This window comes from Oncorhynchus masou, chromosome 5 (genome assembly GCF_036934945.1).
Source record: "Oncorhynchus masou masou isolate Uvic2021 chromosome 5, UVic_Omas_1.1, whole genome shotgun sequence".
NCBI classification, from domain to species: domain Eukaryota; kingdom Metazoa; phylum Chordata; class Actinopteri; order Salmoniformes; family Salmonidae; genus Oncorhynchus; species Oncorhynchus masou.
Genome location: NC_088216.1, coordinates 24,652,056 through 24,678,537, shown reverse-complemented (window position 1 = coordinate 24,678,537; position 26,482 = coordinate 24,652,056). Strand labels below are relative to the sequence as shown.

The 26,482-nt window shown below is 44.4% G+C and overlaps 1 protein-coding gene across 3 annotated transcripts in view; it reads right to left on the bottom strand.

The window, feature by feature from the left end:
* Positions 1–1,649: 1,649 nt before the first annotated feature.
* The window catches only part of LOC135537435 (ubiquitin carboxyl-terminal hydrolase 43-like), a 112,664-nt gene continuing 87,831 nt past the window's right edge, over positions 1,650–26,482 (bottom strand). The window contains exons 9-17 of one of the 3 annotated variants that reach the window (XR_010455217.1): positions 20,945–21,048; positions 16,093–16,170; positions 15,795–15,924; positions 13,972–14,091; positions 13,599–13,857; positions 13,178–13,336; positions 12,580–12,786; positions 5,050–6,545; positions 1,650–2,057 (exon numbers count right to left, since the gene is read on the bottom strand). Coding sequence is in view for 2 of the 3 variants with exons in the window: in XM_064963602.1 (XP_064819674.1) it covers positions 5,314–6,545; positions 12,580–12,786; positions 13,178–13,336; positions 13,599–13,857; positions 13,972–14,091; positions 15,795–15,924; positions 16,093–16,170; positions 20,945–21,048 (2,289 nt within the window). In the remaining variant the exon portion in view is untranslated. Of the gene's footprint in view, positions 6,546–12,579; positions 12,787–13,177; positions 13,337–13,598; positions 13,858–13,971; positions 14,092–15,794; positions 15,925–16,092; positions 16,171–20,944; positions 21,049–26,482 lie in introns of all 3 variants that reach the window. The other 2 variants (XM_064963602.1, XM_064963609.1) reach the window with 2 other exon arrangements.

The following is a 26,482-nucleotide window of genomic DNA, read 5'->3' as shown; positions in this document are numbered from 1 at the left end:
GTGTCCGTGAGTTATTTACTCTGATAAATATGTACCTAACACATCTTTGTGAAGACTCAATAGGATACCTTTATCCTATTCATTCATCCCATCTCCTTTAGTTCACACACTGTGAATCTCTGTCTCACTGTGACTAAAGATAACAAGCCACATCTGTACATGTCTATAAATGGCTCCGAGCCATGCTGTCTGTTTCTCCATTGGAACAAAGGAGCTAATTGTATCAGCATCTCTACTCACCCTCAGGTGTCAGGGCAATGGAGTGTTGAATGTTCTACCTGTCAGTGCACCATGATTCACTGGTATGAAATCAAATGGAAGGCTAATATACACAATTTCATAAATGCACAACTTCATTTCTCAAGATGTTCTTTCAGCATAAATTACATTAAAATGAATTTGTCTGGTCTCATTGCCTTCAATCTATGTCTCAGGGCAGGTTTGCTTTTCCAAATAGAACAAGAATGTGATGAGCGTTGGAACTAAACCCGATATGATCAAATTATATAATCTGCACTCAACCACTAGACACCACCATACCAACTGCAATAGTCCCATCTAATGAGCAATTATTGCCAACCATGTGAAATTGACTAATTGTCGAAAGTATCTAAATTCTGGCATTAGGGTGATGAATGTATGATGCATTATAGTGATCAAGTGAATGATAGAATGTCAGCTCACATTAAATTGAGCTGCTGCTTAGCCCCACTCTCTATGTGCATCCAAAACGACACCCTATTGGGCTCTGGTTAGAGTATTTCACTACATAGGGATAATGAGCACATCACTTCAAGAAAATACAGGAAGGGAAATAGCTTTGGTTAACAGGCTGCTCTTATTACCAATAAGATAGAAGCCTCTTGCTCCAACACTGTTGAGATATACAGGACCAGAGGCCTCTTACAGTATGTCCTAACTTTTGTTAAGGAAATCTTATTGAATTTCAAAAGAGGCAAAACATTCAAATGAGAGCTTTGAAAGTAGAGTATGAAAAATGAATTGTCCTGCTCAGTTGCGTCCATTATTCATTGTTGTTCCAGTCACTCAATAGAATCAACCATTTTGGTCTGTTTATTCTTTTTGAACTGTGAAAGTGCAAGTTTGCTTGGAATTGTTCAGCACACTTATGTCCTTGGTACTTGGCCTTTAATTTAAAACATGCCAGTTCATTCTAAGTAATTGCATCAGGGCTGGGGTTTCAATTTGCATTGAAGGCAGTCAATTCAGAAAGTAAAGTTAATTTTTAAAAATTGTATCTATTTTCAATGACTTCTCAATAAATTGATCAGTAGAAGCTATTTACTTAAAAAGTGTTTCATTTTATATAATTTTTTTAATCACCTCCTGAATTGAATGCCTTCAATTCGAATTGAGCCCAGCCCTGAAGTACAACAATGTGAAACTTTCAAAGAAATACTGGCATGGTGAGGCCTGAGGGGGTGTTGTTTATGGCCATTATAAACTGGTTACCAATGCAATTAGACCAGTAAAAAGTCATGCTTTGTCATTCCTGTGCTATATGGTCTGATATACCACGGCTGTCAGCCAATCAGCATTCGGGCTCGAACCACTCAGTTTAGAATATACAATACACATGTATCCAAGTGAGTGAATACAGAATACATAACTGCACACAAACCCAAGTGTGTTAAACAATGTGCTTTATTTGCAGTATAAACATATTAGGCAGATACAAACCCTCGTGGTCGTTTTACAGTAATAGTTGTACAGTAATAGCATATACCTTGTCGTACTCTTGTGCATAGAAGAACAGTACACACCACAGTTGAGGCCTATACTTGTGCATCAGCCTTAACCTCATAGCCCTGTGATTTATACAAGGCTATGCTACATCATGTCTCCCTTTATACATATATTATATAGAGCTATGTGTATTCATATATTTACAAAACTCTTATAAAATGTAGAAACGTTGCATATAAATCATCTTTATCCCACATTTCACAAAAGAATTGAAAAAAAAACCTTCATTTGTAGTCTTCATTTTAATTTTGGTACAAGTAAACTTTGTGGTAGGTACATAGTGTCCTCATCTAGAACAAAAGAAAAACAAAATGTCAATGAACAATACACTTTGTGTCCCATCTGAACGCTCTTATTCCCACAGCAGACATACTATTTTTAATTCTGTGACATACAGTATAACTAATGGTTAATATGGCACTATTTTGACATATTTTAATGAGACCATGTTGTCTATAGATAAGACATGCTATCTATCACCAAGCATAGCTCGGTCACAGAAAAGACCTACGGGCAACAGTGAAGTTTTAAGACGGTTGACTGCGAAGTACTGCAGCAACTCAAACTCAACACCCCTCTGTCCCCCAGGAATTAAAGCTGCAAAGACAAATGACAAAACTTCACAATTCAGGATTGTAATAGGCTTATTTATTTAACATGAAACTGATGTGATCCTCCATCTTCCCAATAGAGTCAATAGTGACTGGTGAGTTTGTTACTGTAAAAAATTGCTCCAGGATAACACCAATGCTTTGGCTTGGTCCACTAATTATCGTGAGTGAAAACTGGCTATACTAACAAAAGGCATAATTTGTTAAAGAAATTAGCTGAAAACTGCCCATATAGATTTGGTACCTTATTGTTATCCATGCTTGGTGTACCAATGACAAGCTGTTGAATTGCTGCCCACAATGCTTCTTTCAAATTACACTTCAGCAGTATATTCTATGTGCAAAACATGGACACGATGTGACCAGACATTCATTCAATCTTTATTGCTTAGAACTGTGCCCGAGTGGCACAGGCAGACACTAAGTGTAAGGAGTTAATTAGTGTCAAGGACTAACTGGTGTGGGGTGTTGAAGTGTTTTTCTCACCCCTACGATAAAGTGTGGCATTGCTAGGTCCATTAAAAGTATAAACTGAAAGCTACATATACTGTAGCTGTATGTATACTGTAGCTGTACATATGCTGTAGCTGTACATATGCTGTAGCTGTACATATACTGTAGCTGTACATATACTGTAGCTGTACATATGCTGTAGCTGTACATATACTGTAGTTGTAGCTGTACATATACTGTAGCTGTACATATGCTGTAGCTGTACATATATTGTAGCTGTACATATACCGTAGCTGTACATATACTGTAGCTGTACATATACTGTAGCTGTACATATACTGTAGCTGTACATATGCTGTAGCTGTACATATGCTGTAGCTGTACATATACTGTAGCTGTACATATGCTGTAGCTGTACATATGCTGTAGCTGTACATATGCTGTAGCTGTACATATGCTGTAGCTGTACATATGCTGTAGCTGTACATATGCTGTAGCTGTACATATGCTGTAGCTGTACATATACTGTAGCTGTACATATGCTGTAGCTGTACATATGCTGTAGCTGTACATATACTGTAGCTGTACATATACTGTAGCTGTACATATACTGTAGCTGTACATATACTGTAGCTTTCAGTAAGGAAAATGGATGACTAACAGGTAAAAAAAATGTAAAAGGTTCTGAGTCTCAGACATTGTGTGACTGCCAGTAGCTACAGCCTCTTCCCACGGTGTACCTTAACGACTCTTAAGAAGGGATATTGTACCGTAGAGACTCGACCCAATTACACCGCTAATTTCAACCCAGTGAGAGCGAGGGTGTTTCAATCGAACGCCTACGCCGTTAACGCCAGGCGAGAGCTGTGCAGATTGGAGTAGAGGGGACCTTTAGTCAGTGGCCAAAGAGACTTGATGAGAGACACGATGGATGACAGGGATTTTTTTTTTTTTGAAAAAAAGATAAGACGGATTGATGTGGAGGAGTGAAGAGAGAGAGGATGAGAAGTAAGACTGGATAAGGGGGGGGGGCAAGGAGCTCATCAAGGTTGATAAATAACACATATGTGACATTCAGGGGTGATTGGAGCAGTGCATCTACTGCCTACTCTAGTGGACAATCTGATGATTCAAATAAATGACCTTACTGTTACAGTGACCTTACTGTTACAGTGCATGATCCTTCATAGAGAACTGCATAGTGATGCAATCCATCGACACCGCTTGCCTCTCTAATACAGTACCGCATAGACCTACATACCAGAATGTCAGTGTATTAGCATCAGAAAGTTACATTACCTACCGGTAGCAAGAGTAGATCAATCTGAGGTCATTTTGTACTAATTTAAAACACAGTAATTTCCTTAGAATCATATAGCCAGATTTCAGTGCTAAAAATGTCACATTTCCATATAAATGTACTTATAATAATGGATTGTGTGGTCAAACTGCATATTTTCACGAGTTTAAGAATGAAGAGGGACGTGTTGCGTAGGCCAAGCTATATTGTTAGGAGGGTATCCTTCTTACTGCATGAAAGGGAGAGTTCGGTACCATTGGCATTGTAGAAAGTGCAATATCATAACCTTCACTTGCAATGCGCAAATCTATATAGCAGCCAGTTTGCAGTGCAAGCAGCACGTACAACCAGTTAAATCATTCATAGTTCAATCTAGGAGGAAATCACCTATTAAAGCTCTGATGTAGACTTTCAATGAATCAATGTTTTTGTCCAAATCTTCTAGAGCGTGTAGACGTAATAACGAAACGTATTGTCATGACAGTCATAACAGTCCTTTAGGTGCTACCATTGGACAAACCGATCGAGGAGGATAGTGATGAATGCCATTCCTTTACTACGATTTTAAGACACGAGTGTAGATAATGTGTGTGCGTGCGTGTTCATGCCTGTGTGTGTGTGTGCATGTGCATGTATGTGTGTGAATACAACATGTGCTTCAGGTGCTGACCAGGTGTCCACAAACTCATTGGTTAAAAACTGCATATCAGTTACTGAGGCACTTGTTAAGTCACAATAATTTTTACACATAAATAAAATCAAAACTGGAATAAGAAAATATTCATTCTGATATGCCATTTTGTTTATGTTAGCAGTTGTACTTTGTGTCACCTTTCCTAAATGTTCTCCTTGGCCCTGTGAATGGCTCTTTCACTGACGCTACACCCCTCCACGCCACCTTGTGTGGTTTTCACATACCTGTTGCTTCTGTGCTACAGGAGTATCCTTCCAGTGGAGCTCCATTGCTTTGATCAGGGTCAGATTGATTAGTGCACAAAGTCACTGTAGCAAAATGTAGAAAAAACATTTTGCAATGGAAAACAAAAACATAGTATTTCTTACTTGACAAATGAAGATAATCCCTCCCTGTTCAGTCCATTTCTTCTGTTTGGTGCCTAGTGAAAACGACCCTGGTGTGTGTGTATCAGGGTGTGTGTGTGTGTCAGGGTGTGTGTGTGTCAGCTAAAAGCTGGACTCGGGGACCGTCCTCTTGCGTCCCAGTGAGTTGGTACTATAGCGAGTCCTCTGCAGGGTACCGTAGGAGGGCGTCTCTGCTGTGAGGCTGCAAGGGGGCGGAGCCACGCCATGGGACAGCCCTTTGCGGTGTAAAGAGGCGGTCCTTCGCATGCTAGACTCCTCCTTGCTGGGGATGTTGGATGAGCTCTGAGAGCGCTTGATATGGGCAGCAGCGGCGCGTCTGGCTTTACCGTTGGGTAGCTCGTCTCCGAGACGATTGGCACTCCCGTTGCGGGGGGCTCCGTTGGATTTCGCCTCTTCCGTCTTCGTGGCCCCGCCTGGGGCTCCACTGGACAGGGACAGCTGGGAGGTGCTGGACCCGCCGACGTCGCCAACTTTTCCAGAGTCGGACTTGCGAGACGATAACGACTCCTTGTCCTTCTTCTTGAAGTTGCTTTTGAAGAAAGACAGCAGCCCCTCGTGGCTCTTGGAGGCCTCCTCTACCTTCTCACCCTTCCTTCTCTTTTCTCCCTCGGGTGGTACCAGACAGTCCCTTGGTGGTGGGTCCTGGTGGCCCTTGGTCCCTCTCCTCAGGGTGCCTTCCCAGTCTCTGTCCCTGAGGCTGTGGGTGCTGGAGCTGGACTGGACGCCTGCACTAGATCCCCTCCTAGACCGGGCCTCTTGGGGCTTTCCCTGGTCCTTCTCCTTACTCTTCTTGGTGCTCCTCCTGGTCAGAGTGTTAGTACTACTACTACTGCCCGTCCTACCCTCGTCCCTCTGGTCCCCCTGGTCTCGCTGGTCCCCCTGGTCTCTCTGCTGCTGATGGGACCCTTTGCTACTTCGTCTCAGACTCCATGTCTTGTCTGTGACTGGTCTTCTCTGGCCCTCTGGCATCTGTGGAGACTCTGATTGTCCCATGCAGTTCAGGCTGCTTCCCACATTGGGGGAGCTGATGGCAGGACCCTTCTGGCTCTCGGAGCCCGTCATTAAATTGACTATAGAGTCCTTGGTGCAGCGAGGCCTTCTTCCAGACTCTAGGTACTCCACCAGTTCCACAGGGGCAGGGGTGGGGATGGGAGCAGGGGCGGCCTCGGCTGCAATATTTTGGCGGTCCTTGGAGCCAAACGACCAGCGTAGCGGGAAGACCTTGTTCAGTGTCTCTTTGTTCTTAGTGGGGGTCCTCATGCTGACGCTACGACCCTGGATGCCCCGTACGAACGGCCTGGTCTCAAAACCGCCTGGTGGTGAAAGCGAGAGAGAAAATAACACTTTACCATAGTGTCTCTGACATTTTAAGCTAGACTAACTTTACATTTTCAAACCCCTTTATAAAATTGTAAATAACAAGCACAGCGATCACAATGAGCTTTTTTTCCGGCAACATTATATACAGTTGAAGTCGGAAGTTTACACACACCATAGCCAAATATATTTAAACTCAGTTTTTCACAATTCCTGACATTTAATCCTAGTAAAAAAAATCTATGTTTTAGGTCAGTTAGGATCACCACTTTATTTTAAGAATGTGAAATGTCAGAATAATAGTAGAGAGAATGATTTATTTCAGCTTTTATTTCTTTCATCACATTCCCAGTGGGTCATAAGTTTACATACACTCAATTAGTATTTGGAAGCATTGCCTTTAAATTGGTCAACTTGGGTCAAATGTTTTGGATAGCCTTCCACAAGCATCCCACAATAAGTTGGGTGACTTTTGGCCCATTCCTCCTGACAGAGTTGGTGAAACTGAGTCAGGTTTGTAGGCCTTCTTGCTCGCACACGCTTTTTCAGTTCTGCCCACACATTTTCTATTGGATTGAAGTCAGGGCTTTGTGATGGACACTCCAATACCTTGACTTTGTTGTCCTTAAGTCATTTTGCCACAACTTTGGAAGTATGCTTGGGGTCATTGTCCATTTGGAAGACCCATTTGCGACCAAGCTTTAACTTCCTGACTGATGTCTTAAGATGTTGCTTCAATACGTCCACATCATTTTCCTTTCCTCATGATGCCATCTATTTTGTGAAGTGCACCAGTCCCTCCTGCAGCAAAAGCACCCCCACACCATGTTGCTGCCACCCCGGTGCTTCACGGTTGGGATGGTGTTCTTCGGCTTGCAAGAATCCCCCTTTTTCCTACAAAAATAACAATGGTCATTATGGCCAAACAGTTCTATCATGTTTCATCAGACATTGCTCCAAAAGTAAGTTATTTGTCCCCATGTGCAGTTGCAAACCGTAGTCTGGCTTTTTTAAGGCAGTTTTGGAGCAGTGGCTTCTTCCTTGCTGAGTGGCCTTTCAGGTTATGTCGATATAGGACTCGTTTTACTGTGGGTATAGATACTTTTGTACCTGTTTCCTCCAGCATCTTCACAAGGTCCTTTGCTGTTGTTCTGGGATTCATATGCACTTTTAATAACAAAGTATGTTCATCTCTAGGAGACAGAACGCGCCTCCTTCCTGAGCGGTATGACAGCTGCATGGTCCCATGGTGTTTATACTTGCATACTATTGTTTGTACAGATGAATGTGGTACCTTCAGGCATTTGGAAATTGCTCCCAAGGATGAACAAGACTTGTGGAGGTCTACCATTTCTTTGAGGTCTTGGCTGATTTATTTTGATTTTCCCATGATGTCAAGTAAAGAGGCACTGAGTTAGAAGGTAGGCCTTGAAATACATCCACAGGTACACCTCCAATTGACTCAAATGATGTCAATTAGCCTATTCGAAGCTTCTAAAGCCATGACATCATGATCTGGAATTTCCCATGCTGTTTAAAGGCACAGTCAACTTAGTGTATGTAAACCTCTGACCCACTGGAATTGTGATACAGTGAATTATAAGTGAAATAATCTGTCTGCAGAAAGTAGATGTCCTAACCGACTTGCCAAAACTGTAGTTTCTTAACAAGAAATTTGTGGAGTGGTTGAAAAACAAGTTTTAATGACTCCAACCTAAGTGTATGTAAACTTCTGACTTCAACTGTATGTAGTCATGGACTGTGCATGTATAGGAAGAGATTACGTAAATGCACATCCACAGTTAGAGTAGAATGTGTTCAGCTAAACATTAAAGAGGTGATGCACTCTATGCTCACGTGTGGCATATTAGCAACAACATGGAATAATAATAACCACTGATTAGATTGAGTTTTGAGCCACCCTTGTTTCTAGGAAACCATACACAATAATCATTTGACCAAATATTTAGGATGAGGTCATCCTTTTCTCGAGTCTGTGAAGGAAGAAACCACATGTAAAAAGTGGTAAGAACGTTAGGTCCAAAAAATGGATTTTCACAAATCAAAATTAATTTATTGTGAATTTTTATGATGCTTGTGTCTAAACCAAAGTAGATAATTTTAAGATTGTTCTATACATCTGTTGGGGTCTCTATAAGCTCAATATGTGGTCATAAAACTAGCTGGAAAGTGCATCCTTGTATCTGTCTGGGATAATATAGCCAAAATGTTTGTCTTAGGGTAATTTGAGCCAATGGCTACTTAGGCAAATGTAAGTGTTTTATTCCCAGGTAAGGCATTAAATCAAACCAAATTAAATTTTATTTGTCACATACACATGGTTAGCAGATGTTAATGCGAGTGTAGCTAAATGCTTGTGCTCTGATGGTACAGAGCAGCATAGGCAAGATACAGTAGATGGTATCGAGTACAGTATATACATATGAGATGAGTATGTAAACAAAGTGGCATAGTTAAAGTGGCTAGTGATACATGTATTACATAAAGATGCGGTAGATGATATAGAGTACAGTATATACGTATACATATGAGATGAATAATGTAGGGTATGTAAACATTATATTAGGTAGCATTGTTTAAAGTGGCTAGTGATATATTTTACATCAATTCCCATTATTAAAGTGGCTGGAGTTGAGTCAGTGTGTTGGCAGCAGCCACTCAATGTTAGTGGTGGCTGTTTAACAGTCTGATGGCCTTGAGATTGAAAAACAGCTTCTGTCTCTCGGTCCCAGCTTTGATGCACCTGTACTGACCTCGCCTTCTGGATGATAGCGGGGTGAACAGGCAGTGGCTCGGTGGTTGTTGTCCTTGATTATCTTTATGGCCTTCCTGTAACATCGGGTGGTGTAGGTGTCCTGGAGGGCAGGTAGTTTGCGCCCGGTGATACGTTGTGCAGACCTCACTACCCTCTGGAGAGCCTTACGGTTGTGGGCGGAGCAGTTGCCGTACCAGGCGGTGATACAGCCCGCCAGGATGCTCTCGATTCTTCAGCCTCCTGAGGCTGAAGAGGCGCTGCTGCGCCTTCTTCACGATGCTGTCTGTGTGGGTGGACCAATTCAGTTTGTCTGTGATGTGTATGCCGAGGAACTTAAAACTTACTACCCTCTCCACTACTGTTCCATCGATGTGGATAGGGAGGTGTTCTCTCTGCTGTTTCCTGAAGTCCACAATCATCTCCTTAGTTTTGTTGACATTGAGTGTGAGGTTATTTTCCTGACACCACACTGCGAGGGCGCTCACCTCCTCCCTGTAGACCGTCTCGTCGTTGTTGGTAATCAAGCCTACCACTGTTGTGTCGTCCGCAAACTTGATGATTGAGTTGAAGGCGTGTGTGGCCACGCAGTCGTGGGTGAACAGGGAGTACAGGAGAGGGCTCAGAACGCACCCTTGTGGGGCCCCAGTGTTGAGGATTAGCGGGGTGGAGATGTTGTTGCCTACCCTCACCACCTGGGGGCGGCCCGTCAGGAAGTCCAGTACCCAGTTGCACAGGGCGGGGTCGAGACCCAGGGTCTTGAGCTTGATGACGAGCTTGGAGGGTACTATGGTGTTAAATGCCGAGCTGTAGTCGATGAACACCATACTCACATAGATATTCCTCTTTCCAGATGGGTTAGGGCAGTGTGCAGTGTGGTTGAGATTGCATCGTCTGTGGACCTATTTGGGCGGTAAGCAAATTGGAGTGGGTCTAGGGTGTCAGGTAGGGTGGAGGTGATATGGTCCTTGACTAGTCTCTCAAAGCACTTCATGATGACGGAAGTGAGTGCTCCGGGGCGGTAGTCGTTTAGCTCAGTTACCTTAGCTTTCTTGGGAACAGGAACAATGGTGGCCCTCTTGAAGCATGTGTGAACAGCAGACTGGGATAGGGATTGATTGAATATGTAAGCACACCAGCCAGCTGGTCTGCGCATGCTCTGAGGGAGCGGCTGGGGATGCCGTCTGGGCCTGCAGCCTTGCGAGGGTTAACACGTTTTACTCACCTCGGCTGCAGTGAAGGAGAGTCCGCATGTTTTGTTGCAGGCCGTGTCAGTGGCACTGTATTGTCCTCAAAGCGGGCAAAAAAGTTATTTAGTCTGCCTGGGAGCAAGACATCCTGGTCCGTGACGGGGCTGGTTTTCTTTTTGTAATCCGTGATTGACTGTAGACCCTGCCACATACCTCTTGTGTCTGAGCCGTTGAATTGAGATTCTACTTTGTCTCTATACTGACGCTTAGCTTGTTTGATTGCCTTGCGGAGGGAATAGCTGCACTGTTTGTATTCGGTCATGTTTCCGGTCACCTTGCCCTGATTAAAAGCAGTGGTTCGCGCTTTCAGTTTCACGCGAATGCTGCCATCAATCCACGGTTTCTGGTTTGGGAATGTTTTAATAGTTGCTATGGGAACGACATCTTCAACTCATGTTCTAATGAACTCGCACACCGAATCAGCATATTCGTCAATGTTGTTGTCTGACGCAATACGAAACATATCCCAGTCCACGTGATGGAAGCAGTCTTGGAGTGTGGAATCAGATTGGTCAGACCAGCGTTGGACAGACCTCAGCGTGGGAGCTTCTTGTTTTAGTTTCTGTCTGTAGGCAGGGATCAACAAAATGGAGTCGTGGTCAGCTTTTCCGAAAGGAGTCCGGGGCAGGGCCTTATATGCTTTGCGGAAGTTAGAATGGCAATGATCCAAGGTTTTGCCAGCCCTGGTTGCGCAATCGATATGCTGATACAATTTAGGGAGTCTTGTTTTCAGATTAGCCTTGTTAAAATCCCCAGCTACAATGAATGCAGCCTCAGGATGTATGGATTCCAGTTTGCAAAGAGTCAAATAAAGTTTGTTCAGAGCCATCGATGTGTCTGCTTGGGGGGGAATACATGCGGCTGTGATTATAATCGAAGAGAATTCCCTTGGTAGATAATGCGGTCTACATTTGATTGTGAGGAATTCTAAATCAGGTGAACGGAAGGATTTGAGTTCCTGTATGTTTTTGTGATCACACCATGTCTCGTTAGCCATAAGGCATACGCCCCCACCCCTCTTCTTACCAGAAAGATGTTTGTTTCTGTCGGCGCGATGCGTGGAGAAACCAGCTGGATGCACCGACTCCGATAGCGTCTCTCCAGTGAGCCATGTTTCCATGAAGCAAAGACCGTTACAGTCTCTGATGTCCCTCTGGAATGCTACCCTTGCTCGGATTTCATCAACCTTGTTGTCAAGAGACTGGACATTGGCGAGAAGTATACTAGGGAGTGGTGCACGATGTGCCCGTCTCCGGAGTCTGACCAGAAGACCGCCTCGTTTCCCTCTTTTACGAAGTTGTTTTTTTGGGTCGCTGGCTGGGATCCATTCCGTTGTCCTGGGTGAAAGGCAGAACACAGGATCCACTTTGCGAAAGTCATATTCTTGGTCGTACTGATGGTGAGTTGACGCTGCTCTTATATTCAGTAGTTCTTCTCGACTGTATGTAATGAAACCTAAGATGACCTGGGGTACTAATGTAAGAAATAAAACTGCATAGTTTCCTAGGAACGCGAAGCGAGGCGGCCATCTCTGTCGGCGCCGGAAGTATATAATTCGCTGGGATATGAGGTATGATGTAACAACAGGGCCTCAACAGTTTCCCGTGTGTATCAAGAATGGTCCAACACCCAAAGGACATCCAGCCAACTTGACACAACTTTGGAAAGCATTGGAGTCAACATGGGCCAGTGGGCCACTTGGGCCAGTGGGCCACTTTTGACACCTTGTAGAGTCCATGCCCTGACAAACTGAGGCTGTTCTGAGGGCAAAACGGGGTAATTAAATATTAATAAGGTATTCCCAATGTTTGGTATACTCAGTGTATGTAAATATCTTTGTTAGAAATAATACTGTTTCCCTTGACGGAGTGATGTTGAATATAAACCACTCCACTTACCCCACTCTCCCCTACTGTAGTAATGGGAAAACTCACCACCACCACCCATCACCCTTCCACCACCAATGGAATGAAGACCGAAGAACGTTTTGAAAATATTTTCTTTTACCTTTCTTTGGTTTACCATGCACCTCATGTTTCCCAGGCCCCTCACCTTCCTCCTCTCTTGGGGGGTCATCAAGGAAGACGGGGGACTCCGGGGAGTCGTGGACAGAGGAGGGGCAGGTGGTGGAGGAGCGGGACACCAGACTACCCCTCTTACTGTCCCCATTCAGACGGACCAGCCAGTGGTCCGACATGGAGGAACTAGTGGAGCCTACAGAGGGGAGAGAGACGTTTCTGTGACTATGGGCACTGAACCAAAAAGACACCTACGCATGTCAGTTCCAATCCAGTCAATACAGAAAACACACAGAAAAACTACACAGATAATTGCTATGTACAATAAAGCATTTAACAATTGAAATATCACATTGAGGTTTTGCTGGTTCAGGTGGTTGGAGCATGGTGCTTGCAACACCATGTATTTCAGACATGAGTGAAACCTGCCGTTATGAGTTAACATTTAGTGGATAAAGGCTGAATGGTCTTGATGTATCTAATACTACCTCTGTACGGAGTTGTAGTGGAATTGAACCCTGAGTGAACTCTCTCCTGTGACGTGTGTGTGTCCATGCCTGTGTGTTTGTGTGTGGTACACTACCCACCTCTGATTGAGCTGCTGGCGGACCAGGGGGGGATGACGTTGCGTCTCTGGTAGAACAGTATGTAGGCCCCCCTGGTACACACCTCCTCCTCAGGCACCAGGTCCACACTGCTGTCGTCATAGCTGTACCACTGACCGTCCACTGAGTTCCTGCAGTACGCTGCAAGACGCACACAGGACTGTAGAGACAGGCTGCACCACAATCATTATGTCCTGGGTATAGTAATGTAAGTTCATGTGACCACTATAGAGGAGGGCACTGCACTGTTATGCATGTCCTATGTATCATCATTATTTGGCAGTAGGCATCTCTCTCACTAACAATATTCTCTCCTCACTTCTCGATCAACAGCCAGTCAGTATGCCTCTCTCCTCAACATCACGTCTCCTACATCAATGGTATATCAATGGCCAACCAGTACCTGTGTAATGTCCGCCGTGCATCCCACCATGGTGGTTACACACTGCATAGAGGTCATAGAGGAAGTCAGGAGGCAGGGCCATGTCTGGGTGACTAATATGATGACTGTTGCCTTCAGGCTGTTTCCATGTGGGGGGCCAGGGTCCCAGGTCCCCCAGGTTCCTCATGCTCTGGGACCTCTTCACCACGTGGGGGGCCATATCCAACCCGGCCAGGGGGAAGCGCACCTGGGTGGACAGCTTGTTGCGCCGCTCGCCCACCTGAATCATTGAATTTTTAATCAACTATCAAGGTTAACACAATTAATGACTTATTTCCATTGTGGTGCTTTTGGGAAGAACGGCAATCCGCTACATGTGATCGGCTCCAGTTACCTGTCGGAAGCGTTTGAGGTGGAGGATGAGGATGTCGGGGAGGGTCCAAAGGGACATCTTCACCATGCCCTGCTGGAGCTGCTTACAGTGGGGACACTTCCATGCGTCGTCTGGGGCCAGCTGAAGAGAACACACACACACGGTCAGTGGGGACACTTCCATGCGTCGTCTGGGGCCAGCTGGAGAGAACACACACACGGTCAGTGGGGACACTTCCATGCGTCGTCTGGGGCCAACTGGAGAGAACACACACACGGTCAGTGGGGACACTTCCATGCGTCGTCTGGGGCCAGCTGGAGAGAACACACACACGGTCAGTGGGGACACTTCCATGCGTCGTCTGGGGCCAGCTGGAGAGAACACACACACGGTCAGTGGGGACACTTCCATGCGTCGTCTGGGGCCAGCTGGAGAGAACACACACACGGTCAGTGGGGACACTTCCATGCGTCGTCTGGGGCCAGCTGGAGAGAACACACACACGGTCAGTGGGGACACTTCCATGCGTCGTCTGGGGCCAACTGGAGAGAACACACACACGGTCAGTGGGGACACTTCCATGCGTCGTCTGGGGCCAGCTGGAGAGAACACACACACGGTCAGTGGGGACACTTCCATGCGTCGTCTGGGGCCAGCTGGAGAGAACACACACACGGTCAGTGGGGACACTTCCATGCGTCGTCTGGGGCCAGCTGGAGAGAACACACACACGGTCAGTGGGGACACTTCCATGCGTCGTCTGGGGCCAGCTGGAGAGAACACACACACGGTCAGTGGGGACACTTCCATGCGTCGTCTGGGGCCAGCTGGAGAGAACACACACACGGTCAGTGGGGACACTTCCATGCGTCGTCTGGGGCCAGCTGGAGAGAACACACACACGGTCAGTGGGGACACTTCCATGCGTCGTCTGGGGCCAGCTGGAGAGAACACACACACGGTCAGTGGTGAAGTCTCAGATAAAGTTATAGTCTTCATACACTACGTTTGTCCAAAACCATATAAAAATACTCAGGGAGTGAGAGTGAAAGAATGAGTGAGTGAGTGTTAAGGGAATTTTTATCTATAATGACTAATTATGTATACATTTCAATCAGGGTGTACTAATCAGAATACAATTATGGTACTGTATATGTACTAATTAAAATACTAAATGTTACTGTACATATATGAATTTTCTCTCTCGCTCCCATTCCCAATTGTATATAATATAGTCAGGAGTTTAGAACAGTGTCTTGGTACAAATGGATGAACTATCTCCAGATGGCAGGGACGGACTATCTCTAGACTGTCTAGAATGCTATCTACACGGACTGAACTTGGCTACAGGCGAGGAGGGAAGGCTCGAGAACTATAGGGCCTCTCTACCGGTGTCATGAAGAGATAGAACATTAGAAAACGCTGACGTCATTTTCAGTTTATAACCTGTGGAAAAATGTGTATATACCAGTACTCTCTTGAATTAAACGCTGTTACCTGACTTTTAAGACCGGGGCTCTGTCCATTCTTATAAAAATATTGGGTCTTACAATCCCTTCGAATGCATTGACAGAGTATTTAATTCTGATTGGGAAACAATACAGAGGAATTTAGAATTCCACTAACAGTGAGTGAGTGAGTAATTAACTTATGAATCGACTAATGCAATATTAAAGCTGCTATATGTACTGTAACTTTTTGGTCGACTCGACCCAATTCACATAGAGATCTATCATTCTCATTGAAAGGAGGTACAATTTCTGCATAGTGCATCTTTAATGTTCAGTAACCCAAGGGTAGGTTAAGACCAGTTGCATTGGACGATATTGTACAGTCCATGTTACCTGTTCCTCTTTGGTGTAGAGCTGAAAGCAGTCGTCCAGGGTACAGCTGTGCTGCTGCAGGTGCTGCTGCTGCTGGACTCTCACACTCTCTGAGTCCTTCACCACCTCCTCCTGGATGTTACCAAACAGACTGACACACACACACACAAAAAGTTGGGGTATGAGTGTGTGTGTTTGTGAGAGAGTGAGCGAGATAAAGACAGAGTGAATCGTTCTAAGCAATAAATAATGAATGTGTGTGTGTGTGTTTCTGAGTCAATTGATTTGGTGTGTGTACATGTGTATGTCCAGTGCTCACCATTCTTTGATCTTGTGTTCCCACTCAATCACCAGCTTCACGTGGGGTGGTCCTCCTGGGCCACATAACTTCAGGGCTCTGGAAAACATATTACATGATGAATACACACTATCTTCTGAGTACAAAGTCTACCAGACTACCACTGGGTACAATGTTTACCAGACTACCACTGGGTACAATGTTTACCAGACTACCACTGGGTACAATGTCTACCAGACTACCACTGGGTACAATGTCTACCAGACTACCACTGGGTACAATGTCTACCAGACTACCACTGGGTACAATGTCTACTAGACTACCACTGGATACAATGTCTACTAGACTACCACTGGGTACAATGTCTACCAGACTACCACTGGGTACAATGTCTACCAGACTACCACTGGGTACAATGTCTACCAGACTACCACTGGGTACAATGTCTACTAGACTACCACTGGATACAATGTCTACTAGACTACCACTGGGTACAATGTCTACCAGACTACCACTGGGTACAATGTCTACTAGACTACCACTGGATACAATGTCTACTAGACTACCACTGGGTACAATGTCTACCAGACTACCACTGGATACAGTGTCTACTAGACTACCACTGGATACAGTGTCTACTAGACTACCACTGGGATAGAGCTGGCCTAGGTATCCCATACAGTCATTTTTTCACATAGACAAAGGTTTGTGTCTCATACCTCAAGGATTACTGTTTTAAAATGCCATTACAATGGGAGTTGTATTATATGTCGTATTACACTGCATTTATTGAAGTCCATCTGTAACTTACACTGTAATTCACATCAGTATTCTGCAGCATGATACTTGCAGTATTCCCAGTTTGTAAGCACAGTCGTCAAGCCTTCGGAATCCAAAAGTGTCAGACATTGTTTTGAGATGCCATCAGGTCCATGCTAACCTTTCCCATGCTAACCTTTCCCTATTAGTTATGGTGTATATGTGTGTGTGTGTGTGTGTGTGTGTGTGTGTGTGTGTGTGTGTGCATGTAAACAAACATCAGTATTCTGTATTCTAAGTCAAGCCATTGTTTACCTGAGACTTCCATCACGGTAAAACATTCCTGACTCAAATGTACAGGTAATCTTTGTGGTGAGTTTGATTGATGATAAGAGGTGCTGGTGCAGTGAAATACAATGGGCACCGGTTAGTGGGCACAGTGGGAAGCTCTGAAATGCGCCACTAGGTGTCAGGCTTCCATAAGGTATTGACGTCAAGAGTAAAATCAAACCACCTTGATCATAGTGTTGATTACTAAACCAGCATGAAATGAAAGTGACTGAAAAGACATCCATTTAATGAAAGATGCTGCTTTCTGTTATAACTGTGAACTGAGTGCTCTGTACTCTTCTCTGTGACTTTCAACTGTTGCCAAGCAGCTGCCACAAGAGACACGACACTGTTGTGTGACAAGGATCATTCATCTCCCTTTTGGTCTCATTGACACAAAGGGGTGCTATAAAAGGCAACCTTCAACATCTCTCTCTTCAACAATCACTCTCCAGAAAACAGGGAGTTCTGAGGTAGACACACAGACGGAGAAATCCATCTGGGGAATCAACTTAGTGTCTGAAGCACTGCCGTCAGAAGAACTATTCATTTGGTGTGTGAGCGTGTGTTTGCTTGTGTCCTTGAAAGTGTAAGTTGTAAAGGTAAGTTAGTCCTCGGTTGTGTCAGTGTGCGTGCTGCTGTCTGTTGACTCAACCGAAGGTCACAGTCCCAGTGGCTACAGACAGACAGTGATGAGTGATGAATACACACTGAGACAGACCTAACACCTCCTCTACCTGCAGGACACTGGGACATAAAGGAAACTGGGATGTAAAGGACACTGCTTCAATAGTGGATGTAGTCTGACATTTCTTTAGTTTGAAGTCAAAGTAGAGACATCCAACCAGGTCCCAAGAACGTGTAGAATTGCCTTCAAAACCGGCCACTAGGGGGAAAAGTGAGCGCTATTACTTTAAAGTAAGCTGTTGGCTTGCTAGGGTGTTGTGGACAGGGATGGTGGATGGGTTTAAAAGCTGCAATCTGGCGTTGAGGGTTTCGTGTTCAATCCCAGTGCTGGGCAATGGTATAATGCCTTTCCCAAACTTTCACCCCCAGCAAGTGTTTGTATTTAACTTATGGGGAGTTAGGTAACAGTGTCTCAACTTAAATGTCAAAAAACAACGTTTACCATGACTTCACCCATAGACGTTTAATTTCAAAGTGAAACTGATACCTTGTTAGCATGGACAGGCGTGTGCACACACTGTATGAGCACAAAGGACTGAATCTGTGACTCTTTATAATGTAAAGGATGTTCTTTGTGTGTGTGTGTGTAATCATGTCTGGATGCATGTTTATTGTGTTCATCAATATCACCTCAGAATTAAAAGCCAGCTTCGCTCCACAGAAGACCACGGCCCCATTAATTCCTTTCACGTTCACACATTATTCCAACCCGCCTTCAAATCCACAATCCAAACAATTGCAATTAAGGAAGAGAGGCTGCTTGTCAAAATTAATCTGACGGTGTAATTCAGAGCGGAAAAGTCTGCCACGGTATGAACCCAACGTCTTAAATGCTTACTTATGACTTTACTAACTGGGGGGCAAAGAGCAGGCACTTAGGCACTATAGCAGAGCTGCTTATAGGATTTGTTTTTGTCTCTTTCATGAAAGAGATTAAAATAAGAGTTACAGAGATGCGGAGAGAGACAGAATATGATGTCACTGTTATTCTTTTGCCTGGATAAAAATGCTAATCCCACAAAATGAAATCAAGGATGTTCCCCCCCCTGAATTCCAATTGTGTTGACTGTATTTTCAGTACAGAATGACCATGTCAAGAGGCACTTGTGTCACAACTCTTTACAATGGATCTTTGTCATGTACTCGGACTTGGAATCCAGCCTCAATACACTCAGACAACAATGCCCTCTATTTCAAAGCACTATTGTGGTTCCAATGGCTCCTTCATACACATGCATGTGTGTCACACACACACGCGCTCCTTCAATGGCCATGCCTGTGTCTCATCCCTTGTCCGTCACACGCCATTCTAATTCCCTTGAGAACAGTCCTACTTCTCAAACCTCCCCCTCCTCTTCACCTTTCGTTTCCCTGCCAATCAATACAACTTCCTTTTATAATACCAGACCTCCTGATACCCTGAAGGAGCGGTTGAAATTAGCACCAGGGGAAAGAGCGAGAGAGAGAGAGAGAGACGTACACATGCATGCACACACTCCCAGAGAGGGTGGTAAGCCTGTCGAGCCATTTCTCAGTGCCCTTGACCTTTCCCAGTGCCCTTTTCCAGTGTCCAAGGGCCACATCTTTGACCTTCAGAAGCCTTAAAGAGTGTCTGATGATGACACCATGCCCCCCTGTTGTACAGAGCCGTCCACCTACTCAGTCCTCAGGCAACCAGCTACTTGTCAGTCAGCTGCTATTCTCTCTGTCTCTCTCTCCTCCTGTCTGTATACTTGATATGAGGAGAAAGTCTCCTGTCTCCATGTGTTTGTGGCTCACCTTCCCCTCTGCCTCTAGCAGAATACCTTCCTGACCACACACAGACCCAATGTGGTTCTTTCCTAAAGAGACTCTTTCTCTTTAATCGAATCTTGTTCATACCTGAAACTGTTGCCTCAGGCTATGTACTGTTTCTAAGGAACATCATGTTCGCCATTGGCCAGGGAAGAGTCTATGAAATAACTTCCATATGACATGTTTGTAAAGCCAACGCTGTGCAGAAGTCAATCCCCACAAGTCTCCTTGCATGTCCGTTTATGAAAAATGAGTTGGTGCAATTACATTGTAAGAGGAATACAGTAATGTTGTGTTATGATGAAAATATTATTTTTTTCAACATAAAGACCAGACAGAATGGCTCCTCTCTAGCTTTAGGGAAGAACACAATTGAAATAACAACGGAACCATGTTTTTGTTTATAACCGCATTGTAATTCAAGGACATTGAGAACTGAATGGTCATGCTCTTGAGTGAGATGAATTGCCAGAACAAAGGATAACGGATAGTCAGCTAGGATACCACTTATTCATTCTGGTCAATTCAACTCAAAGATTATTCAGATCAAGAAGTTTTTATGATCCATCTATGTATCTCTGTATATAAATGGTCAGACGGTTTAACATTCGATGACACATCTTCTCTTGCAAACGCTGATCAGAGAGGGTCACACAGGCAACCCCTCTTCCCCGAACTCACTCACCCCGAGACAAGTTTACTTTTACCTAGCGTCTGACCCCATGTCCCACCTCCTCAATAGAACTCCCATGGCTTGAGTCCTACTACTGCACTATACCGTCACATCACAACAACAGCACAGCTTTAGATGGAGCTCCCTGTGGCTCCTACGACAGCTGAACCCGCTCTACAGGAGGGAGAATAAAGGCTCTTGTCTTATCTTCACTGCGACTTGATTCCTCTACCTTTTTACAGAAAGCCCCTCATGGCTCATTGGCTTCTCAAAGGCACTGTTTGCACAGAATAGGCAAGTGATCTCTACTTCAACATGACATTCACTCACCTGTGATGTTTCTGAGTGTTCAGAGATACCGTGGTTTACCATTTTATGTCTGACAGTGAAAAAAAAAGATACTCAATGACAGGCATTTGAGTAGAGGCTTTATGTACACATAGTAGCTTAGTTCAGGTATTTTGACAGAGAGAGAGAGAGAAAGAAAGAGAGAGAGTGAGAGAGAAAGAGAGAGGGGAAAAAGAGAGAATGAAAGAGAAAAAGAGAGATAAGAGTGTGAGTGCGAGAGAGAGAGATAGGAGAGAGAAAGCGCACGAGAGAGATGGATAATGCAGGTGCTGGTGGTCTTACCTGTCCACGGCAGGGTGGAAGAGAGGGCGTCCATCTTGTGGGGACAGGTAGCTGTAGGAGGCAGATCCTCCCACCACTCTGACCTTGAACAGCAACCCTGCATTCTGTAGGGAGACACGGGCATTCGACGAGATAAGTGAGACATGAGATAAGACGTGGTAAGATGACACTAGAGGAGATATCGTACAAACTGTTTCTATAATACAAGTGCATTGTAATACTGTAAGAACACTGCGGGAGCAAGCAGTACGATATCTTTCTTTTTACTAAAGTAAAAATGTATCACAAATGGGCATAGGTTCCACTCATAACAACAGCATTGTTAGCGGTGTCTCTAGCTCCTCAGCTCCACCCTTGACTGAACAAGGTGCATTAGGAGATGAATTAGACAAGAGGGGCTAAGTTATTAGAAGGTAGAGAGGAGAATCACGTCGCAAATTAAACCTAATGGTCTCATTTGGAATGAAGGCCGCTGGAGAATAGAGCCGCAGCCAAGCATACAGAGAAATAAATGAGTAACTCTGCGTCCCAAACGGCAACCTGTTCCCTACACAGTGCACTACTAGAGCCATAGGGCTCTGGTCAAAAGTAGTGCACTGTGTAGGGAATAGGGTGTCACTTGGGATGCATCCTAGTTAATAAGACCGTAACCACCAAATGAAAATGGCAAAGAAGTATTTTGTTCGGGGGAGTGGACCATACATATGCGGTTGTGAGGCTATCTTTCGTACGACCATAATGAACAAGTCATCGTTGATGAGCAATTAGGGTGAGTTTATAAGTGAGTTTAAGGGAAATTTGGAACTCGAGGGAACTTCTTTGGATGAGGGAGAGTGGAGTGAAAGTGAGTGGAGGGGTGTGTGTGTGTGTTTGTGTGCATGTTGAAGATTAGATAAACACCTGTTTATTTAATGCCTGTGAAGATTTCATGTCATATCACTGTCTTTCTGGAGGGTATTGGTACTACTTTTAATCTGTCTGGATTCGGGACAAATCAAGTGGGATTAAATATTAAACCGACATAGCCATGAGGAGAGAATATCCTTATCTTCCTTTTCAGCAAATGTTTGTATTTGTTGGGTACAGACACAAATGATCAAAAAACACAGCTTGCGAGAACAACAAACTGTATGGTGCAGAAAATACACCAAGCCTGGGTGACTTGGTCAAAATCAAATGACACCCTACCTGTCTCAAATGACACCTTATTCCCTATATAGTGCACTACTTCTGCATGGGGTGCCATTTCCAACACACATGGGATCCTTTTCAAAGAGACACATCCTCCCGGAGCCTCAAAGTTATCTGTCTCGTACATTCTGATCCAACTTGTAGATTTGATCCAACAGTTATCAGCATACTGCCGACTGAACCAAATCAAATGTTATTTGTCACATGCGCTGAACACAACATTAAAGTGAAATGCTTATCTACGAGCCTCTAACCAACAATGCAGTTTAAAGAAAAATATGAAAAAAAGTAACAGGTAATTAAAGAGCAGTTGTAAAATAACAATAGCAAGACTATATACGGGGGTACCGGTACAGTCAATGTGCGGAGGCACCGGTTAGTCGAGGTAATTGAGGTAATATGTACATGTAGGTAGGGTTATTAAAGTGATAGATGATAACAACAGAGAGTAGCAGCGGTGTAAAAGAGGGGGGGGCAATGCAAATAGTCTGGGTAGCCATTTGATTAGATGTTCAGGAGTCTTATGGCTTGGGGGTAGAAGCTGTTTAGAAGCCTCTTGGACCTAAACTTGGCACTTGCCGTGCGGTAGCAGGGAGAACAGTCTATGACAATGGTGGCTGGAGTCTTTGACCATTTTTAGAGCCTTCCTCTGACCGCCTGGTATAGAGGTCCTGGATGGCAGGAAGCTTGGCCCTAGTGATATACTGGGCTGTACGCACTACCCTCTGTAGTGCCTTGCGGTCGGAGGCCGGGCAGTTGCCATACCAGGCAGTGATGCAACCAGGATTCTCTCGATGGTGTAGCTGTAGAACCTTTTGAGAATCTGAGGACCCATGACAAATCTTTTCAGTCTCCCGAGGGGGAATAGGTTTTGTCGTGCCCTCTTCAGGACTGTCTTGGTGTGATTGGACTTGAAGCTCTCAACCTGCTCCACTACAGCCCCGTCGATAAGAATGGGGGCGTGCTCTGTCCCCTTCTTCCTGTAGTCCACAATCATCTCCTTTGTCTGAAGTTGACACAATGCTGGAATGACTCATATGTAGGTGGGTACTAAAGCTTTTATGTAATGTGGGATCTTCCAACTGCAAGATCTGACCTCTACAACACATGGTGTGGCAAGGAACTTACCACACCATTTCGATACGGATTTTTCTGCTCCCTAAATCATAATCCTTTATATGAACTGCAGCTTGGTCCATTGATAATGTATGAACTGCAGCTTGTTATGTTAGTTTGATGTTAAGCTAATATGAAATGTGAATACAGATAGATAGATAGATAGATAGATAGATAGATAGATAGATAGATAGATAGATAGATAGAGGGTTCAAGGGAAGTTGAAGTTTATACATTGAGCAGCCGACATGCATCAGTTATCTGATGTAACATTGTGTGTGAGAATGAAACATGGGGTCAAACTAAGGATCACATTAAAGGCCTAGTGCAGTCAAAAATGAGATTTTACTGTGTTTTATATATAGCTATACATATCCACACTGAGTTTGGAATAATACTGTGAAAATGATGATAATGCCCTTTTAGTGTAAGAGCTGTTTGAAAAGATTGGCTGAAATGTCTAGACTGTTTTGGTGGTGCAACGATGTACGCGGAAAGTCGGGAAGCAAGTTCAGGGAGTGAATCCGTTGAATAAATAAAAGAACAAAACAAGAAACACAAACAGAGCACCGACTTAGAACAGGAACAATGACAACTGGGGAAGAAACCAAAGGGAGTGACATATAAAGGGCAGGTAATCAAGGAGGTGACGGAGACCAGGTGAGTGTCATAATGCGCGTAACGATGGTGACAGGTCTGCGCCATTTCGAGCAGTCTGGTGACCTAGAGGCCGGAGAGGGAGCCCACGTGACTAGATGCACTGAGCAGAGTGGTGGAGTTATGTCAGCATCCATACATCCCACTGTGGCTTCTGCCCTGATAACACACAGATTTGATCCAGAATACAGGGAGAGACTAAAGACAAGACCGGTATTACGTAGACCGGTATGTCCTCAATTTGTTACAGTGGATCCACTATAGACATTATAAGTACTGTAAGCAATGAGCCCCTTCCCCTGGCCATCCTGCATTCACTATACACTGTAGGGCTACTCTACACACACATTAAGCAGGAACCATGGTTTGGTACACATGCATTATTTATGACATGACTTGAAAATGTACACTTATGTATCATTAACCTATTAAAGGCAGTACTGTAGTAATGAGGTTTGTGCAGTAGGCTATAGGCCCAAAACATTATCTCTGCATATTGCCCTGCCAATGCATTGTTGTTCTTCTCAGACCATATTAAATGGTTCAGAATGGGAACATGATGCCTACCCGGCGCGCAGGGCAGCTGAATCATGATGTGTACCTATCGTCAACAGTGTGAGACATATTTTAAAAATATTAATGTATGGTTGTTGTTTTTTACATAAATAACCGACTAGGAATGCCTTGGAGATCGACCAGTCAGTGACCACTGCTATAGACAATGACCCCCTCACTTCACCTTGACACTTGCTTTTTATACACACAACTATCCTCAGCTCCTAAGGCGGGCTGCCCTGTCGCTATGGGAGACGCCATGGTGATAGTGTAGTGTTTGACAAGGAGGCCTTATCCAGAGCAAACAGCGCTGGGCTCAAAGTCAAGGTAGTGCAAAGGGTGATAGGCCCCAAACAAGGTCCTACCCCCACAGAGAAGGAACTATTTCTTTACACCTAATGTTGACACCCTGATATGCATCTCCACGGCAACAAGCTCTTTGTTAAGTTAACTCCGTCAAGCTGTGTGACCATCAACTGCACTGTCTGGTTCCCTTTATTTCTCATTCATAGCAAAGCTGTATGCAGACTGAATTCACAGTTAAGTTCCAGGACAGAATTATTGTTTGGCATTTACTTGTATTTGAGGTGTTTGTTTGACTCCCTGGGGGATTTTTCACTTCAAAGTGTAGTTTGTCCTGCTTTCTCATGTCATTCTTATTTGTTTTGTGGTAGAGGAAATTCACAAGATGTTGTGGCACCTCCTGTGGGTTTCTCAACAACATACAGTGCCTTCAGAAAGTGGTCATTCCCCTTTACACATTCTGTTGTATTACAGCCTGAATATAACATTTATTAAAATCATCTACAGACAATACCCCATAATGAAAAAATGAAGTTAAAAAAAAAAAAAAAAAAAAAAACAGGATCTCGTGCATCAGCAGGGGTGACCGGTCCGCTCTTGATCCCCGGGTTGTCCTCTTTGACGGCGTCCTGCGGCAGGAGCCGCGCGTCGGGGAGGGGGTACGGTCACGTACGGCCTCTAGGTCATCAGGCTGCTGATTAACCCGCACACCTGTCACCATCGTCTCACACACATGTACCTCATGACACTCACCTGGACTCCCATCACCTCCTTGATTATCTTCCCAATATCTGTCACTCCCCTTGGTTCTTTCCTCAGGTGTCGTTGACTCTGTTTTCATGTCGGCGCGTTGTTTGTGTTATGTGTTTATTAGTTTCAATTATTTATTCAAACACTCACTCCCTGCCCTTGCTTCCCGACTCTCAGCGCACTTGTTACACATCTAGAGTTAATTGCTATGGTGAGAGAACAATGGGGCTGTCCTGTCAGTTACAAGGAGCAGTGAGACAGCAGATAATGTGTCTCAGGCAGAGTCTAAACTGACTGGGTGTAAATGGAGAGTCCTGAGACAGTCCCTACGGCCACTCCGGTTAAAGGAACGCCTCCCGTTTGAAATGATGGGGTTATTTTATCCAGGAAGTTGTTGAGGACTCAAGAGCACACGGACGCACACACACGGTGGCTTGTGTCTCAAGAGTGTCTGCATATGTTCCAAATATTTCGTAAGGAGCCGCAGAAGGCGAGTGGGAAAAGCTGCCGTTACTGTCAATATTACTCGCCAACATACAATCACTGGACAATAAATTAGACGAGGTACGATCACGAATATCCTACCAGCAGGATATCAAAAACTGTAACATCATATGTTTCACGGAATTGTGGCTGAATGATTTAATGGATATTCAGCCAGCAGGGTATATTCGCTGTACCGGCTAAGACGGGGGGGGGGGTCTGTGCATATTTGTAAACAACAGCTGGTGCACGAAATCTAAGGAAGTGTCTAAATTTTGATGGCCTGAAGTAGAGTATCTTATGATAAACTGTACACAACACTATTTGCCAATAGAGTTTTCATCTATACTTTTCGTGGCTGTTTATTTACCACCACAGATGGATGCTGGCACTAAGACCGCACTCAGTCAGCTGTATAAGGAAATAAGCAAACAGGAAACCGCTCACCCAGAGGCAGCGCTCCTAGTGGCCAGAGACTTTAAT